The sequence below is a fragment of the Bos indicus genome, chromosome 19, assembly GCF_029378745.1.
Source record: "Bos indicus isolate NIAB-ARS_2022 breed Sahiwal x Tharparkar chromosome 19, NIAB-ARS_B.indTharparkar_mat_pri_1.0, whole genome shotgun sequence".
Lineage (NCBI taxonomy): Eukaryota > Metazoa > Chordata > Mammalia > Artiodactyla > Bovidae > Bos > Bos indicus.
In genome coordinates, this window is record NC_091778.1 from 42,124,114 (window position 1) to 42,139,297 (window position 15,184).

Genomic DNA, 15,184 nt, shown 5'->3' on the forward strand with positions numbered 1-15,184 from the left:
GATGCTTCCTAAGGCCCACTTGATTTCACATTCCAGAATGTCTGGCTCTAGGTGAGTGATCACACCATCATGATTATCTGGGTCGTGAAGATCTTTTTTGTACAGTTCTGTGTATTCTTGCCACTTCTTAATATCTTCTGCTTCTGTTAGGTCCATATCATTTCTGTCCTTTATTGTGCCCATCTTTGCATGAAAAGTTCCCTTGGTATCTCTAATTTTCTTGAAGATATCTCTAATCTTTCCCATTCCATTGTTTTGCTCTATTTCCTTGCATTGATCACTGAGGAAGGCTTTCTTATCTCTCCTTGCTGTTCTTTGGAACTCTTCATTCAAATGGGTATATCTTTCCTTTTCTCCTTTGCCTTTCATGTCTCTTCTTTTCATAGCTATTTGTAAGGCCTCCTCAGACAACCATTTTGCCTTTTCGCTTTTCTTTTTCTTGGGGATGGTCTTGATCACTGCCTCCTGTACAGTGTCATGAACCTCCATCCATAGTTCTTCAGGCACTCTGTCTATCAGATCTGATCCCTTGAATCTATTTGTCACTTCCACTGTCATTTCCATAATCATAAGGGATTTGATTTAGGTCATACTTGAATGATCTAGTGGTTTTCCCTACTTTCTTCAATTTAAATCTGAGTTTAGCAATAAGGAGTTCACCATCTGAGCCACAGTCAGTGCCCAGTCTTCTTTTTGCTGACTGGATAGAGCTTCTCCATCTTTGGCTGCAAAGAATATAATCAATCTGATTTTGGTGTTGACCATCTGGTGATGTCCATGTGTAGAGTCTTCTCTTGTGTTGTTAGAAGAGAGTGTTTGCTATGACCAGTGCATTCTCTTGGCAAAACTCTGTTAGCCTTTGCCCTACTTTATTCTGTACTCCAAGGCCAAATTTGCCTGTTATTCCAGGTATTTCTTGATTTCCTACCTTTGCATTCCAGTCCCCTATAATGAAAACGACATCTTTTTTGGGCTTCTGCAAGGCTTCAACAGTACATTAACCATGAACTTTCAGATGTTCAAGCTGGATTTAGAAAAGGCAGAGGAACCAGAGTCAAATTGCCAACATCCCTTGAATCATAGAAAAAACATGAGAGTTCCAGAAAAATATCTACGTCTGCTTTATTGACTACATCAAAACTTTGACTGTGTGGATCACAACAAACTGTGGAAAATTCTTCAAGAGATGGGAATAGCAGACCACCTGACCTGCCTCCTGAGAAATCTGTATGCAGGTCAAGAAGCTATAGTTAGAACCAGACATGGAACAATGAACTAGTTACAAATTGGGAAACGAGTACATCAAGGCTGGATATTATAGTCACCCTGCTTATTTACCTTATGTGCAGAGTACATCATGCAAAATGTCAGGCTGAATGAAGCACAAGCTGGAATCAAGATTGCCAGGAGAAATATCAATAACCTCAGATATGCAGATGACAACATCCTTATGGCAGAAAGCAAAGAGGAACTGAAGAGCCTTTTGATGAAAGTGAAAGAGGAGAGGGAAAAAGTTGGATTAAAAGCCAACATTCAAAAAACTAAGATCGTGGCATCTGGTCCCATCATTTCGTGGCAAATAAATGGGGAAGCAATGGAAATGGTGACAGAGTTTCATTTCTTGGGCTCCAAAATCACTGCCGATGGTGGCTGCAGCCATGGAATTAAAAGATGCTTGCTCCTTGGAGGAAAAGCTACAACCAACCTAGACAGCATATTAAAAAGCAGAGACATTACTTTGCCAACAAAGATTCATCTAGTCAAAGCTAGGGTTTTTCCAGTAGTCATGCATAGATGTTAGAGTTGGACCATAAAGAAAGCTGAGCACTGAAGAATTAATGCTTTTGAACTGTGATGTTGGAGAAGACTCTTGAGAGTCCCTTGGACTGCAAGGAGATCAAACCAGTCCATCCTAAAGGAAATCAGTCCTGAATATTCATTGGAAGGACTGATGCTGAAGCTGAAGCTCCAATTCTTTGGCCACCTGATGTGAAGAACCGATTCATTGGAAAAGATCCTGATGCTGGGAAAGATTGAAGGCAGGAGGAGAAGGGGACAATAGAGGATGAAATGGTTGGATGGCATCACTGATTCAATGGACATGAGTTTAAGCAAATTCTGGGAGTTGGTGATGGACAGGAAGGCCTGGCGTGCAAAGAGTCGGACATGACTGAGCGGCTGAACTGAACTGAATTATGATTTCTCACAGGACGTTGAATATAGTTCCCTGTGCTGTACTGTGGGACCTTGTTTATCCACTCTCTATATAAGAGTTCGCATCTACTAACCCCACACCCAACTCGACCCCTCTCCTCCCCTCCCCCTTGACAACCACAAGTCTATTCTGTATGTCTGTGTGTTTATTTCTATTCAATGCATTCTTACTAATGTCTACATTATATTCCATTGTCTATATGCACATAGTTTATTATTTATTGATGGCCATTCAGGCTGTTTCCATCCTTTTACTTTGTTAGAAAATAATGTAACAAAGATCCTTGCACATACCAGATCTCTGGGTCTAAGCATATTAAAGAATCTGACAGATCTTAATTGTCACATTGTGAGGAATGGTCAGTCTCTGAGAGAACTCTTCTCCCTATCATTCTGATGAATTAGCTTCCCAAAGGAAGTGGCCTTGTTCTCTTAATTTTTTAGGATATCCACATCATAACTCTTTGTTACAATATATTATAACATTTTACACTTAACTGTTGCAGTTTCCTTAAAACAGTTTCCAGATCTTTGGATAAGTTTTGTGGTGGGTAGAGTGGAATCCATTGGAAAAGACCCTGAGGCTGAGAAAGATTAAGGGCAGGAGGAGAAAGGGACAACAGAGGATGAGATGGTTGGATGGCATCATTGATTCAGTGGATATTAACTTGGGAAAACTCCAGGAGATGGTGAGGGACAGGGAAGCCTGGTGTGCTGCAGTCCACAGGGTTTCAAAGAGTTGGACATGACTTGGAGACTGAATAACAACAGTCTGGAATAACAACAGTCTGAATAACAACTAGGCTGGAATCCAGTACCTGTCTTTGAAATGTCAAACAATAACATATGAACACCCTGTCCTTAGTATTTATTCAGCTCTCTAAATAAATTTTACAATCCAAAATGATTCAATAATTTCAATTTTTAAAATTGAATGAGCTCATAACATATTCTACTGCATCTCAGCAAGTTGGCGCTTATGAACTAGACCTTTCCGTATCTGTAAACCATCATTTAGTACAAATGCAGCATCTCCACACATGCCAAGGAAACCCAGAATGAGGGTTTCACCTAAAGATAATCTTCAGAGTAGCCACATACTTTTGCCCTGACATGAAGCTAATACTAGCCATAAACATAGGTCCCCGGTAGTACAGGACTGGAAGACTGGACCTGGGACGACTCATGGAGAGAGGCTTTCTTGATGTGACCATGATGGCCCAAAGGATGGGAGGTCACATATAAGCTGGTTTCCAAGTCTGTCCTTCTGTCTTTAATCAAAGCTGAATCAGCCAGTTTACATTTCTTAACTTTTCAGCAGAGAAGAAACATCCAAGTTTAACTTGCTGTAATAATGCTTTGATGGGAAACACATGTTTGACTTGAGACACTGTTGCTCTTTTTCTGGGAATAGTGGTTGATGCTTAGGTACTAACTTCATTCTCTGGTTACAGGGTGCTTTTAGGTTCATTTTAATTTTTTATTCAATGTGCCTATAAGAAAAAAGCTACATTATTTGGTTGTTTTTATTATTAAGGTATGATACGCTCATACAGCTCTTACTGACTTTATATTTGAAGGTACAATTTACATGAATTACATTCAAGTTTACCCTTTTGTAATATTTAATTTGAGTTTTTGTGCCAAGCTCCATGTTCTTTTCTTGAGGACTGGCTTGTGGGATTGATGATCTAATTTGTGATCTGGCCCTATTAAATTCCTTAAGTGGGAAAGTCCTTATAGAACCTGGCTTTCTCCTTTGTCTGTTTCTTCCTGAGACTGACCTGTATCACCCTCTACCCTATTTTAAGAGGCTTCATTTTCCCAGCAAGGCAAGACAGATCTCTGAGGACCACTGATGGGGTAAAAGACTTCAGCCGTGGAGAACAGGGGAAAAGGAAACACCAGCTTGGCTAGGTGACAATTTTTGGTTAGAGATATGGCTAGATTTGACAAGGGAGCAAATTTCTGAGCATCTCTTCTCTTTGGGACTTTGAAAGTTTTCAGAAATTTGACACCATATCACACATCCCGTCTTCTTTCCTAAGATTTTTATTCTGACCATTCTCCTAAGAGTCCTGCACATGTGGATTGTCAGATTCTCGAGGCATTTCTAGTGGATACTGTGGGGTCAAGCCCTTTGGCAGTAACACCCTGTATTGTGTGCTGTCTTCTTTGCCCTTTTAGCTTTCCTTTCCATCTAAAATGTAAACTTTCTGAAGTAAGAGACATATTTTATGTTTCTTTTTATCTCATGAAATCCCCAGTTCAGTGATGGACAAAAAGAAACTATATATTAAGAATCTGAAAAAGAACAGATATATGTGTATGTATAACTGAATCACTTTGCTGTATACCTGAAACTAACACATCATTGTAAATCAACTGTAATATAAAAGAGCCCCAGGGGGCTCAGTGGTAAAGAATCCACCTTCCAAGCAGGAGACTTGGGCTCAATCCCTGGGTCGGGAAGATCTCCTGGAGGACAAAATGGCAACCCACTCCAGTATTCTTGCCTGGATAATCCCATGGACAGAGGAGCCTGGCGGGCTACAGTCCATGGGGTCGCAAAAGAGTTGGAAGAGGCTTAGTGACTAAACAACAACGTACTCTAATATAAAATAAAACTCAAAAATAAAAGCAGAAAAAAGAAATTAGACATTAATTTATTATAGATTGATTATTCAAATAATCTCATCCTTCTTTGGGCTGAACTGTTAACTGCAGTCGTAGAGACCTGAGGTCTAATGTCAACTATCAGTGTGTTCTAATGTGATGTTAAAATTTCCCACATACAAAATGGCTGTAATTTTGATTCTCATGAAGAAGATACTATATAAATAATGTATAATACATACATTATTATTCATAATGATAATGCAGCTAGGTCATAACTGGTAACTTCATTTCTAGGTTAAAGTATTGTATTTCTTAAAAAAAATTCAGGAATAATTTCATTAACTTGCAAAAGTAAGTTTATTGAAGCACAGAAACAATTAGAGCAGAGCTGTCTTTCGACTTTTTCAAGAGCATTCTAATAAGAAAAGAAGAGGATGCAGGAAAATTGGTTAGTCTTCTATTTCTGGATAGATACTTTTCCCTGAAGTGATTCTGAAAGATGGCTAGATTGATGCAGTTTCTTCATTGGTGTCCTTTAGAGTTTTTTTTTTCCTCTGAAAGACACTCTTGTTGCTCTGGAAATTGCTTATTTCAGTTTCACCTCAGAAACATTGCTGACTTGAGATGAGATGACTTTGCCATCCACCACCTCTTCGACGATGGTCTTAGTCACTCTACTCTTGCTTGGGTCTGAAAATCGCAGAATCACAATGTCAGTCTGGAAACTCACAGAAACATAGATCAAGAGAAATCCGAATATATTCACTGAGTATGTTCTATCTAGGTAAGTATATAACAACAGTACATTCTTTTTGTATGAAAAGTGAAGCATGTCTTTATGTTTCAATTATAAAAACTCAGAAACATGAAAAAAATATCTACCTCTGCCTTGGACAGAAGTTCCAGATCTTGAGCCATCAGACATGGATGAATCCCTGGATCCCATGTTTCTGGATCCTGAATGTCTATAATCAGATCCTCCAAAACCAGAACCACTGGAGAAAAAAAGAACTGTTTGTTTTTTGCACTTTGCAAAGGCAGGAGAAACCCTCCACTCAGTGGGCTCTTTCCCATGATGGCAGCAGTCTTTTCATCGGACCATGTCACTCTTACATTATAAATACAAGTCTGGTCCCCACGCCCCTTTTTGGTTGCATAACACAAATACACCAAGGTCTGCATTTAGCATGTTCCTGACTTTCATTTACCCTCCTTCTCCATCAAGCAGGCGGCGGTAGGTCTCAATCTCCATCTCCAGGCGGGTCTTGATGTCCAGCAGCTGCTCGTATTCTGCGTTCTGGCATTCGGTCTCACCCCGGATCTGGCAGATCTGCTCCTCCAGGCTGCTGATCTGCATCTGAATTTGTGACAGCTGCACCATGTAGTTGGCCTCCGTGTCTGCCAAGGTCCCTTCCAGGGAGCTTTTCTAAGAGAAAAAGCAAATAAAAATTTCACCATGAAAATAAATCATTGGGTGATTTTTTAAAAATACATTTTATAAAATACTAGGAGAAATGCACTTTCCATGAGTTACAACCTCTATGGCTTTCTCTGCTTCCTTAATTTTTCTTGCCATTATTTTTTAAACTAAATCTTTCATGGAAATAGATACATTATCTTTAACTGGAATGTCTTATGATTTTGACAACCATAATACAGTCCTCCCTAATCCTGCTTTTATGACATGCCAAGTGGGACATCTTGGCAAAGAAAGGAAACCAACTGCTCAACTTCCCTGTTGGAGAGTTGCGAGAAGTTCTTTGTACAAACCATGGCCAGTTGGGACTGCAGCTCAATTTCCAGGGCTTGCAGAGTGCGTTTCAGTTCTGTGATCTCATTCTTGGCGGAACTGGCTGCCCCGGCATCAGTAGAGATCTGTGCTTGCAGTGAGGCACTCTAAATACAAATAAAATGCAGTCATTGTGCGCTGGTGGATTGACAGGAAGTGGCTTACATGTGGCCATGGACTTGGAGGCTCAGGGTGATGATCTACCTGCTTGTTGAACTGCTCCTCGGCCTCGCGGCGGTTCTGCTCAGCCAGCTCCTCATACTGTGCCCTCATGTCATTCAGTAACTTAGTCAGGTCTGTACCCGGGGCAGCGTTCATTTCCACAGTCACGTCCCCTCTGGAGCTTCCTTGCATACTCTTCATTTCCTAGCCCGAAGCAAAAAGGACCATAGTGATGACAAGCAACGACTTCCCAGACTACCCCGGTGGTCCAGTGGTTAAGAATCCACCTGCCAGTGCAGAGCTTGGGTGCCACAACCACTCAAGCTGGTGTGCCCTAGAGCCGGTGCTCTGTAACAAGAGAAGCCACCGCAATAATGAGCAGTCCCCGATCGCCGCAACTAGAGAAATGAAGCAATGAAGACCCAGTGCAGCCAACAAAGAAAAGAGAAACTTAAAAGAAAAGCAATGATTTCCTAAGATGTGCATAAGCCAACAAAAAGTTGAAACTAGGACACCGAAAGGAAAAAAAAAAAACAACCCACCAAATTCACACATAATTTTCTCAGGATTACTTTTTTTCCTCCTGGTTACAGAAGTTGAAAGTCCATCCAGATGGAATTTATTTTATTTTTATAGAATGGATGTGGGGGAACCTCTGTAGGCCAGCATTGTTGATTAATGTGGACCCCGTTCCTACCTCCTCGTGGTTCTTCTTCAGGTAGGCCAGCTCCTCAGTGAGGCTCTCAATCTGCATCTCCAGGTCAGAGCGAGTCATGGTCAGGTCATCCAGGACTTTCCGCAGGCCATTGATGTCAGCCTCCACGGTCTGCCGGAGATGCAGCTCGTTCTCATATCTGGAAGAGCACAGTACAGCCCATTTCAAAGAGCACAGTGCATTCTCACATATGCAAAAAAATGTTTTTTCTCCCCCGAGCAATTTGATCAATGAACGATAAGTTTTCTCTTAGGAGTTTTCCCCTTGTAAAGCAAAACCTGAACCGTACATTAACTCTATTGATGGCCAACATTTTTGATAACAAAAATTTCATCCTGAAATTGCCTTTGTTCTGTTCTTGTTTGTGGAATGAGGGTTTTGTAAAATGTACCCTTGTGAATTTAAGTCTTGATCCCATAAAAGATTTCTTTAAAATTTAGAATAAACTAAGCCAAGGGATTGGATTTTATTTTTCCTACAATGTTTGTTTTCAAGTCTTCACTTTTCTTACTTCAGTCTGAAGTCATCAGCAGCCAGTCGGGCATTGTCAATTTGCAGAACGATCCCAGCATTTTCAATGGTGGCAGTAATGATCTAGACAAGACAATAATAGTGAATAAATCGTGGTTGCTTTTTTTTTTTAAACCTATGTCTACATGCCCATCTGTGAGAGTAGATGTCTCCTGAGTTAACCTTTAAAGGTGACTTGCTTTGAAAATTTGCTTAGTAATGACACCTGCATTGATGAGCCTAATGTACTTTAGACTAACATCCTTCTGCAAAAATTAGCAGCCTGCACATTTGCTGGAATGAGCATGGAACATTGTTTCCCAGAACACAATCCTCTACATATTTTTGCTGTTTTGGAAGATCAGTTATTCTATGAGCTTTTTCAGAAAATAGTGTGAAACATGAATTTCACTTCCAAAAGAGTCTTTAAAACTATATTTCCCATACAACTATGTCTAAGCATGTTAGACTCCATCACATTCTCAAACAATATTTGCACCAGGTTTTCTAGGAAGAAAAATATCTGTAAGGCTATTTAAATCTAGTAAGAGGCTAAAGGACACCAATCTGCCAGAATTAATTGTGATGAAAAATTAGAGGAAGATAGTGTCGACTTATAGCCATCACTCTTAGGTTAATTAGCTGCCTGGCATTGTGTAAATTCTACTCTTCTGTGGAAATACTCAAATGTGAGATGCAAACAAAATTAATATGTTTGGATGTGTTGTACACAGTGTCACAGTTAAAGCACACCACATCCCGTTTTATACATACAACAAAACAAATATGTTTTCAAATAATTCTGTGACTTAAAGTCATCATTCATGATCTGAATAAATGGGAAAGATACAGAAATAATAGAAACTCAGCATGGCTAGTGTCTCACCTGAGTCCTGACATCTTCAATGACTGGATAGTATTTGCTGTAATCTCTTCCAGCTCCACCATCTCCAGACCTGGGCCCAAATTTCTCATACCACTCCTTGATTTTGTTCTCTAGGTCAGCGTTGGCCTCTTCCAGGGCTCTGACTTTATCCAGGTAATTGGCCAGCCGGTCATTGAGGTTCTGCATGGCTTGCTTTTCACCTCCAGAGAAAAGCCCCCCGTCACCAAGGCCGCCACCCACGCCACCACCCACACCACCAGCATAGCTGTAGAAACCTCCACTAGCGCCTCCAGTGTATCCCGCACTCCCGCCGAAGCCAGAACCCCCGCCAAAGCTAGAGCCCCCACCAAAGCTAGAGCCCCCACCAAAGCTAGAGCCCCCACCAAAGCTAGAGCCCCCGCCAAAGCCAATCCCAGAACCTGAAGCTCCTCCAAAACCGCCCCCTACTGAGCAGCTACCAAACCCCCCTCCAAAGCCTCCGCTTGAGCCCCCACTCAGGCCATAGCTGCCGGCCCCTCCTCGGAAGCCCCGGGCAGAGCCTCCCCCGAGACCAATTCTGCTTCCGCTGCTGAAGCTGCTGCCACCAGCAGACACTCTGACCGAGCTGCTGCCTCCAGCCCTGGAGGAGGACATGCGAGATGAGCAAGACATAGTGTTCCTGCGAAGGTCTGGCTTGTCCAGGTGAGTAGGAGAGGTGATCGTGAAGAACCTATTTGCAGGCTGCCTTTTGGGCCCTTATATACACACTTTTAGGGTGTTCCTTTGCCGTGTCACCTCTTAATCCCTGTAACACCTTTGCTAATCTGCAACTGGATAACTTTTTTCCCTCTGAACCCACTCTACTGGCTCATTCTCTGAAGCTAGGTCAGAGCCTCCGGGCCTCTACTAAATTAAGAAAAGAAATAAGGTGGAGCAAAGCAAAAAAAAATTATTTTTCAGAATTACAGTCTTAATCTTTCAGAGGGTTGGTGACTGATAACTCTCGTCTGAAAGAGTAATTGTGTTAAATTTGCTTCATGATTTCCCAATTGCAGGGCATATCCCCAGATTAACAGGTGTAATTAAAGTATACTTAATATGATGAGAATGGAAATTTCCCATCAAACTTGTGACTTTTTGTTCATATTGTTCTCTTTAAGGTGAAATGAGCTTTAGCATCAGCATTTCTTTCTGGTTTGCTTGTCCTTCTCTGATGGTTTCAATTGCCTATTTCTAAGGTTTTTGGTTTGTGACTTTAGATGATTGTCTTTCTTTGTATAATATTTTGAGATCAAATTAGATATTTTTACTGTTACTAAGAAACAATAGTATTGTTACTATGAAACAATAGTATTCCACATTTATATGTATGCATTATTAGATCTTAATGACATTTATTTGCTCAGAGAAAGTCTAAGAAAGATTGAGAAAGTGTTGAGGCAGGTTGTTTTAGTATCAGATCAGAGTTAGTGGTGTGATGCTGTGCTGCAAAGATGCTTTTCTTTCTGATTGAACTGGGTATGATATAATGATACTGGTGACTTAAAAAACAGTCACAGCCTAGAAGCTGAGAGTTATGTTTTGTTCCCAGGCTTCAGGCCCTAAAATCCCCACCAACTAAAGCATGACTCTCTACTTCTGCTGCTGCTGCTAAGTCGCTTCAGTCGTGTCTGACTCTGTGCAACCCCATAGACGGCAGCCCACCAGGCTCCCGGGTCCCTGGGATTCTCCAGGCAAGAACACTGGAGTGGGTTGCCTTTTCTAGGTTGTGACTATTTTTTTAAGTCAACAACATCAACTTCCTTCTTTAGACTCAGATCTTCAGAAATGAAGAGATAATGTTGATTTTGTTGATACCTAGAGAAGAGGATCTGAATCGCTTCTTTTAAAATTTATTCATTCATTCATTCATTCATTTATTTTTGGCTGCACCATGAGGCACTCGGGATCTTAGTTCGCCAACCAGAGAGCAAACTGTGTCCCTTGTAGTGGATGCGCGGAATCTTAACCACTGGACTGCCAGGAAATTCCCTAAATTTACTTTATTTTTTATTTTATTAAAAAAATTTTTTTTGTGATTCACTTCTGAGTACCAGTGGAGTTGTTTTGCAGGTACCCAAATCTGGAGTTTTCCAGTCTACTCTCTGTTCAGGTTTTTTCTGTTTTTGTGTGAAAGAAAAGAGGATCTTGATCCGCTTCTGATAACTAACGTTATGGTTGAGATCATATTTCATAGGTACTGAAATCTAGAATCCTCCCCCATTGTTCACTTTCTGCTTCCTGTTTTTCTGTCCCTTTGTTCTTTAGATTATTTCCATTTGCCTCTGCTAGTAGTTTCTCTGGTTTGAAAGTGTTTTTTTTTTTTTTTTTTTCTTTTTAGATAAATACTGCATGATTCTATTTATGAGGTACCTGGTGTAGTCAAATGCAGAGACCAAAAATAGAATGGTTGTTACCAGGGACTGGGGGAGGGGAAATTAGTTGTTTAATGGGTGCAGGGTTTTAGTTTTGCAAGAGAAAGGAGTTCTGGAGGTTGGTCACATAACAATGTGAATGTACATAACATTCCTGAACTGTACACTGAAAAATCATTTAGATGGTAAATTTTACGTTATGGGCATTTTGCAGCAATTTATAAAAAGTGGGTTTTTTTGGGAAGGTATAGATGCTTTCAAAAATATTTCTTGGCTTGCTGAGCTTTAGGCCCAAGTCACTGACTTTTATTTATAACTTTCTTGCTTATCTTGGCAGTCTCTGTTAAACTGTGTGCATTCTTGAATCTTTATATTCAATTGTTTGTTGTCCAGTGTTTTGCTTGCTTTGGATTCTCCCTTAGACTGCCTTTGATGGGGACATATTATTAAACAGGTGATTGTTCCTTTTACTGAGTAGCTCTTTAGGTTCTTAGTTTTTAGGTTCTACTGCTTTGTTTTTTGCAGTAATGGTGTGTCATTATTTTTACTCTAAGTGCACCAGTGCTTTGAGGATTCAAGGTGTTTCCTAAACTTTAAATCGTTAAACTGGGAGTAGTTCTCATTACACTGTTCTAAGGTAAGTAAAAAAATGCACCACCCATTAAAGTACTTTGGTCACCTTGCCTAATCTCTCCCCAGAGCTATGAAACCAAAGAAGTCTAAACACTAATGGGTAAATGACATGCAAATATTAGGGTTCTGGGAGGAACAGTCCCTTTCTTTTCCTTCCTTTTCAAATGGTGAAATGTAACCTTTCCACTTTCATAAAGGCTGGCATTTGGCTAAAAAGTATAAAGAAAGCCACAATACCTAAGTGAAAGAAACTTGACGAAACTTAGAAATTTCAGATCCTGGGTAGAAAGAGCTTTAGGTGAGAAGAATGAGAAAAGACAAAGTTTAGCAGTATCTTTGGCCTGCGGTTTGTGGAGTTTTTCTATAGATGTCATCTGAGTTGTAGCAGTTTCAGTTTGGAAACTTTATGTACTGTATATTTTGGGATATTTAGATATTTGAGTCTTAATTGAGGAAGCTTGAGATGACTGAGGTATTCTTGTTTCTTATTTTTAGCTTCTTCTTGATACAATTTTAAATGCTGACATCTATCTCTTCTTTGTTTTTAAAATTCAGTTTAAAAATTCACTTATTCTGGAAATTCTCTGGCAGTCCAGTCATTAGAACTCAGAGCTGTCATGCTGGGGCCTGGGTTCGATCCCTGGTCAGGGAACTAAGATCCTGCAAAGAAAAAAAATTAAGTGATTCTGAGATACTTCTCTGATATTATTCTTTTATTCTTTATTCTATACTTTGGAGATGACTGCTGGGAAAGGCATTTAATAAGTAAAATGGCCATTGTGTATGTGTGTGTGCTCAGTCATGTCTGACTCTGTGCGACCCCATGGACTGTAGCCTGCCAGGATCCTCTGTCTATGGAATTTTCCAGGCAAGAATACTGGATCAGGTTGCCATTTCCTACTCCAGGGGATCTTCCTGACCCAGGGATCAAACCCGTGTCTCCTGCATATCCTGTGTTGGCAGGTGGATTCTTTACCATGGAGCCACATGGGAAGCCCAGCCTGAAATTCTTTACCTAATGAGGCAGTGGGTAAATAAATGTGGAGGTAAACCCATAGGAGTTCCCTCTGTTTGGATTTCCTTAAATGCATTTTTATGCTTTTTCTTTCTGTTTCTATGTGTCTTTTCTTTTAGTGACTCTATCCAACAGACTAATCTAGATTCCGTGAATTGCAAACTGTCTGGAATGTTGGCATTTCACAAATTAAAGAATTTTAATCACATATGTAAATAAAGTTTTCTTCTTGCTTGAAGTGTTAGAATTCTTTAATAAACCTTAGTTCCTGTTGTTCTCAGACATCCTTGAATTTAATACTTACTTGGTTTATTTAAATAATGATTTACCAAAGATTACACATTAGTTCTCGGCATTTCTTTCACCTGTAAAATGAAAGCTTTCAGAATCTGATAAGGTTCTAGTGAAACAGAACGTTCAGGAATGCTGGCTTCAGTGCCTGGCATCCAGTAGCTTTTTAATATATACTTGTTTAAAAGCAATGGACTGAATCCCGGGTGTCCAGGCTCCCAGCTCAATGCTCTGCCTTCAGTTCCATGTATGTTTGATTACTTTGTGCTTAGCAGTTTATTTATTTATGTATTTTTACCTGTGAAGAATCATACAAATGACACTTCAGTGTAGCACCTGACTTTTATAATAAGTGCAGAATGATTTGCCAATAGTAACCATCAGCATTTTTTTTGTGAGCTGGATTTGTATTTTAAAAGATTTCAGAGGAATAAGCTGCATGTTTTTAGATTAGGAGGAAAACTAAAGAATATGGCATGTTGCCCCTGATTAATCTTTTGAGTTAATAATAGAATGATCTCAGGGTATCTACCTTCTGTTCATTCCAGAGAATATTGAGATAAAAGCACAAGATCAGATTAGCTAAGGGAAGGAAGTGGGCACCAGAGAATCTGTGGCGTGTTGGCAGAAATTTTGGTGGCAGACATCCGGAGAAAGGGAAAAGCTCCAGCGTGATGTGTGCACAGTCTCCCTGTAATATGTGCCGTACTGCAGAGAATCACGAAGTGTTGCTTGAAATGAATGAAATACAGCCTGGCCTGACTTAACTTCGTGAACATTTTGATCACTTTTGTTCTCTACTGTTTGTTCTGCCTTCTAAGTCTTTATTTCTCCGTCTTCTGTGTTTGTGATTCTGTGTGTGTGTGTTGGAAGGGTTACTGGTGAGGAGAGGTGCTATTTGTGGAGGGAACAGCAAGGACATGCCAGAATGAGCCGGGGCCTCCCCTGTAAGAATCATTGCTTAGGTTAGTGTCCTGGTGGCGGCTACTGTGAGCCCCACTAGGCTCAACTACTTGGAGGAAAAAAAATTTTTTGGCAACAAGAAGTGTTCTGAGAGGCGGTTCTAGTTGGATCTGGCATCATCCCTAAATCAATTTCAACCCGGTGCTCTTGTCAGACACCAAAGAAGTTACAGATAGAGCAGAAATCCACCAATGCTGTGAGTGCTTGTCTTCCTTCACACCTTCCTCTCCTTTCCTGAATTCATTCCTTGTTATCTTTCCATTCTTCTCTTAGTAGCTTCAGTTAAGTGTGTCTGCTTAAGGCCCTCGCTTCCCCACCTGCATCTGTTCAGTGACATTTTGCCAAATTTTGTTCTGAAACAAAATGACTTAGCTTTGTACTTGAAGACTCTAGAATTCCTTTACACAACTTAGTTCTCTAATTTTCCTGAAGATAATTGAGTCAGTTTATGGAGAATCAGGAGAATAGACAAGTGACTTTGTGTGTGCTAAGTTGCTTCAGTTGTGTCCTATATGGACTGTAGCCTGCCAGGTTCCTCTGTTCACGGAATTCTCCAGGCATGAATACTGCAGAGGGTTGCCAGTTCCTTCGCCAGGGGATCTTCCCCACCCAGGGAACGAGCCAGCTTCTCTTAGGTCTCCTGTATTGGTAGACGTATTCATTATCTCTAGCGCCACCTAGTGGCTTACTAGAGGTGGAGATTTAAGATGGGTTGAAGTAAGAATAGCATGGAGAAGGAAATGGCACCCCACTCCGGTATTCTTGCCTGGAAAATCCCATAGACAGAGAGAATCATGGTGGGCTACAGTCCACTGGGTCGCAAAGAGTCGGATACGACTGAGCGACTTCACTTAAGAATAGCAAGGAGAGATAAGAAAGCCTTCCCTAGTGATCAATGCAAAGAAATAGAGGAAAACAATAGAATAGGAAAAATTAGAGATCTCGTCAAGAAAATTAGAGATACCAAGGGAACGTTTCATGCAAAGATGGGCAC

At 40.5% G+C, this 15,184-nt stretch overlaps 1 protein-coding gene and 1 long non-coding RNA gene across 8 annotated transcripts in view; one reads left to right on the forward strand and one right to left on the reverse strand.

Moving 5' to 3' along the window:
* Nucleotides 1-15,184, forward strand: part of LOC109573666 (uncharacterized) — a 70,422-nt gene that overhangs the window by 12,467 nt on the left and 42,771 nt on the right. For all 6 annotated transcript variants that reach the window (XR_011562079.1, XR_011562082.1, XR_011562083.1 and 3 more), the window contains exons 3-4: nucleotides 9,010-9,048; nucleotides 9,371-9,576. This is a non-coding gene — a long non-coding RNA (uncharacterized lncRNA). The remainder of the gene's footprint in view (nucleotides 1-9,009; nucleotides 9,049-9,370; nucleotides 9,577-15,184) is intronic.
* KRT24 (keratin 24) lies at nucleotides 4,862-9,546 on the reverse strand. Of its 2 annotated transcripts, XM_070773440.1 has the most exons (9): nucleotides 9,390-9,546; nucleotides 8,896-9,095; nucleotides 8,011-8,093; nucleotides 7,482-7,638; nucleotides 6,827-6,988; nucleotides 6,604-6,729; nucleotides 6,042-6,259; nucleotides 5,716-5,828; nucleotides 4,862-5,523 (listed from the first exon to the last, which is right to left on the reverse strand). In XM_070773440.1, exons 1-9 carry the CDS (start codon nucleotides 9,544-9,546, stop codon nucleotides 5,420-5,422), a joined length of 1,320 nt encoding a protein of 439 aa, XP_070629541.1. In that variant the 3' UTR covers nucleotides 4,862-5,419. The 2 variants fall into 2 exon arrangements, with proteins under 2 accessions (XP_070629541.1, XP_070629540.1); XM_070773439.1 differs by having other exon boundaries at nucleotides 8,896-9,546.